A 4,078-nucleotide genomic window follows, 5' to 3' on the forward strand; every position below is an offset into this window, starting at 1 on the left:
GAGTTGTGTTGATTTGCAGTAGTGACCATTCCTTTACATCAGTACTTGTACTTATGCATTATTCTCTCTCTCACACACACACACAGATACACAGACACCATATATCTAAAAATTGAAGCACATGGTGTTTGAGTCTGTTATCTTTCCTTAAGAGAAAAGAAATATACATTACTGTTGAACTGTAGCAACATATGCTAATACTGAAAATAAGGAAGACACAATCTCCCAGGTCTAGCCTTCACAGCACAAATTTTATGTAAATTTAGGCAGGTTTGCCAAGTTTATGGCTTTGTCCTAGAGCAACAGTAATTATCTTGGATGATGGAATGGTTGTTGTAATTTCAGAGCAATTAATCTGTAGATCAATGGCAGAAAAGAAAGCTGGGAAAGTACACTTGCTTAAAATGAAATTTAGGCTGGACAAACAGAAAGTTCCCTATGCAAAAAAGTTACAAGGCCAAATCTGAGCTAATATTTATAAATTTATGATACCTGTTATGCCATTTATTCTGACCCTCCCAACTTGAGAGAAACTTCCAGAGCTCTATTACAGGAAATACACACCCACCCACACACACACGCGCACACGCACACAGACATGGAGACAGAGAGAGAGAGAGAGAGAGAGAGCTTATAAACTAATAGGCAAGATGAAGGATATAACTGCAACGTGAGGGGCTAAAAAATAATGTCACAATGATTCTTAGAGGAGTTCTTGTTTCATCTTCACAGATAGAAAAGCAATTTAGCCCCCAAACCTCTGTTCCCCACCAAGTTAATAACATGCATCCCCAAACTGGAAGTTTAAGTTACAATATTAGGCACAGTACTCTGCTCAATGTGTTTCCAAATTTGAGGAGACTTGACAACTACCTTGTATAAACTAAAACTTCATAAATAACTCTTTAAAAAATATCATGCTTCCATGATTCTTCTAAATCCTTCTTGAAATGATTTGTCTTTCCAACTGCCCTGCATCAGAATTAATGTAGTGAATGCCTTTACCATCCATCTACTACTGTGCAAACACCAGTCCCACATTTAAGTTCAAAGGAGTGTCGCAGATTCATCCCCACCCACCCACCTCCCCACTCCTTTTCTCCCTCCCTTCCTTAGCAACTGGTAACCCCAGAAAGAGAACTCCAAATCTAGAAAGAAGCAGTTGGTCCCTGGCTTCATTCTAGTTGCCAAGCCTCTAAAGCAGAAGCAGGAGTCATTTCTCCAGACGTAGCTGGCCTGTTCAGTGGGTTATCTCCACACCTCAGGAAAGCTATTCGGATCAAATTTCTTCATGGCTTGTATTGAAAACGTGTAAGTACAAAACCGAGTACAACTGTTTAATTTTGAAGGTAAAGTCAGTTTGAATTGCTTTATTGTGTAACTGGGACAGGGATGAGTGGGTTGGAGGAGATGTGGGAGGAAATCACAGACAAAAACTTGAAGGATATAAATTTAGTTACTAAGAATACTGGATTTAAGAGTGGCAACTTTGAAGTGCAATTTTGAAAGAAGATTTGCAAATCCCTAGTCTAAACAGTGGGGTTTAAACATGAGGAAATTCTTACTCTAGGGTATGGTGTTGGTTGAATGAAAGGAATTTTTAACAAAATTTGGTGTGAGTGTTGAATGATACCTCAAGAAGAGAAACTTGTGTGTTTGTTAACATACCTAACTTTTCTTTGACTTCTGTGAAGAAAAAGAGATTTTACTTCGGAAGACATACCAGAACAATCTTGCCAGAATATGAATGCCAGGATTAGTGAATCATAGATCCTAGAGAGAATTGAAAAAGCTGGTATTTTCTATTATATGCTTACTATTAAGTTATGTGTGTCTTCTAAGCTTCCTTGCTGCCTTGTGGAGGTGGGGAAATGAGGAATGAAATAGGCCACTGAGTAGTCATGAAGGGTAATCATGTAGCCTAGTACTAAAGAAGCCACCTGGGAAGAGGCCAGAGCGCTGAGCAAGTATTTGGCTACATATAGGCGAGAGGGTACTCCCTTTTTCCCTGGTATATTTCAGTGAGCTCAGTCAATTATATATTTTAGCTATTTTCTGGTCAGCGCATTTCCATTTTTATTAGCTGTTTGATTTCTGTTTTTGCAAGCCTTGGAGGGCACGCCCCTTCACCCTTGGTAGTATCTGTGGACGAAAATGGGAACCAGGAGCTGCACCACGACGTGCCCCTGCAATGTCTGAGTTCCAAGCCAGAGGATGACGCAGAGCCCTGGGGTCAACCTCAAGTACCGCTGAGACCTTCCATCAATGTGCTGACTGAACTGGATAGCAAGCAACTGGAGTGGCCCTCTGAGAGAACAGGATCCTGCATTCCTCTTCATAGCTTGAGAGCTCATAGACACCCGTATGGGCCACCACCTGCTGTTGAAGAAGAGTCCCTAGCAACAGCAGTAGTAAATAGCTCTGATGTACTGGCAGGCTGGAGGCAGGAGGGACAGGATGCTATTAATGTGTCCTGCGAAGTTTCTGGTGGCCCTCCTGCACTGATAGTAGGGGGCACAAAGGTCAACAATGGGGGCACTGAGAGAGGCAGTAATAATGCAAGGTTGCATGTGGCTTTGCCACGAGGTAAAGGGTTCTTTCCACCCAGGGGCCCACAAGTGAGAGGCCCTTCACATATTCGCACCCTTAGATCAGGGATAGTAATGGAGGTGCCTCCCGGAAATACACGAATAGCCTGCAGAGGAAAGCTGGCTCATGTTTCTTTCCCACTCAGGGGTCCATGTCACCCCATGCATAATTGGCCGAGGCCTATCCCGTTGTCTTCCAGTACTCCAGATTTACCTTCTTGCTCTACTGCTCATTGTTTCATCCCTCCTCGACCTCTGATTTTCAATCCCTTTCTCGCTATGCCTCTTCCTTTTGCTCCTCCTCTGATATTTGGTCCTCCACTACCTTCTTATTTTGCCCATTTCCATTCTGGGGGAATGCCAGCTCCTGCATCACCCAACAGAGAGCACAGCTGATGGCAAAAAGGAAGGATGAAAAAAGGGTTGTGGAAAGAGGTGAAAGTTATTCATTTATGCTTTTATATTTGAAACCTTGTACCCTCCCACACTCTGTTTAGCACTAATGTGCCCTATTTGAAACCTCGTACCCTCCCACACTCTGTTTAGCACTAATGTGCCCTATTTGAAACCTTGTACCCTCCCACACTCTGTTTAGCACAAATGTGCCCTCCATACTGGAGATTAAATAAAGATTGTGAAGTCTGAAATGTTGTAAATTATTTTTCAAAATAACACCCCAGGAACCAAAGCCTTGGATTTTGTGTTCTATCTTTAAGGTAATTAAAGCAGAAACAAACCTGTCAGTGTTTTCTAAATAGCTTAGTTAAACGACTGTTACTATTTTCTATTGAGTTGTCTTGCAGTGTGACTGGGGAAGGGTGGTTAGGTTCTTCCTAGGCCAAGGCTAGATTGGGGAATCTCTATCTACCCAAGGCTATAAGGGGTGCTTAGAGCTGGATGGCTGAATTAAGATAAGGTCCATAAAGGCAGCCCAAAGTTCAGATAATAGAGAAAAATGAACAAACAGTAAAAGAAGCCAGATGAGATTGAGGTGAGAGTAATAGAGCCAACATTTAGCAGTCGTAGGAAGAACCAAGTCGAAAAGTCAGGAAAGAAGGAGGAGGGAAGATGGAAGAGTATTCTTAGACCACTGCTTCAACACGAACTGGTGTTTGTGTTTCAACTTTTCCTTGTTGCTAATTACATAGTATATATAGCTCTGGCTCAATAAGAGTCCAAAATCAAAGTGGAACAGGACTGATCCTTTCACCCTTTGTCTCAACAAAGAGCTTACTATATGTATTAGTCCATTCCCACACTGCTAATAAAGACATACTCAAGACTGGGCAATTTATAAAGGAAAGAGGTCTAATTGACTTACAATTCCACACGGCTGGGGAGGCCTCAGGAAAATTACAATTAGGGCAGAAAGGGAAGCAAACACGTACCTCTTTACATGGCAACAGGAGAGAAAAGTGCAGAGTGAAGGTCGGGGAGGCACTTATAAAACTGACAGATCCTGTGAGAACTCACTCATTATCACGAGAACA

At 42.1% G+C, this 4,078-nt stretch overlaps 1 protein-coding gene across 1 annotated transcript; it reads left to right on the top strand.

The window, feature by feature from the left end:
- The first annotated feature begins 1,177 nt into the window (after window positions 1-1,177).
- PRR32 (proline rich 32) lies at window positions 1,178-3,235 on the top strand. The gene is made up of 2 exons (XM_002832086.3): window positions 1,178-1,311; window positions 2,108-3,235. Exons 1-2 carry the CDS (start codon window positions 1,292-1,294, stop codon window positions 2,982-2,984), a joined length of 897 nt encoding a protein of 298 aa, XP_002832132.3. The 5' UTR covers window positions 1,178-1,291; the 3' UTR covers window positions 2,985-3,235.
- Window positions 3,236-4,078: the final 843 nt, after the last annotated feature.

The sequence above is a fragment of the Pongo abelii genome, chromosome X (assembly GCF_028885655.2).
Source record: "Pongo abelii isolate AG06213 chromosome X, NHGRI_mPonAbe1-v2.0_pri, whole genome shotgun sequence".
NCBI classification, from domain to species: Eukaryota; Metazoa; Chordata; class Mammalia; order Primates; family Hominidae; genus Pongo; species Pongo abelii.

What these genes read in the sequence shown, in the direction of transcription:
- PRR32 (XM_002832086.3), top strand. Translation starts at nt 1,292, where the DNA reads ATGGCTTGTATTGAAAACGT. An exon ending in ATGGCTTGTATTGAAAACGT is followed by an intron (nt 1,312 to 2,107) that starts GTAAGTACAAAA and finishes TGTTTTTGCAAG; the next exon opens with CCTTGGAGGGCACGCCCCTT.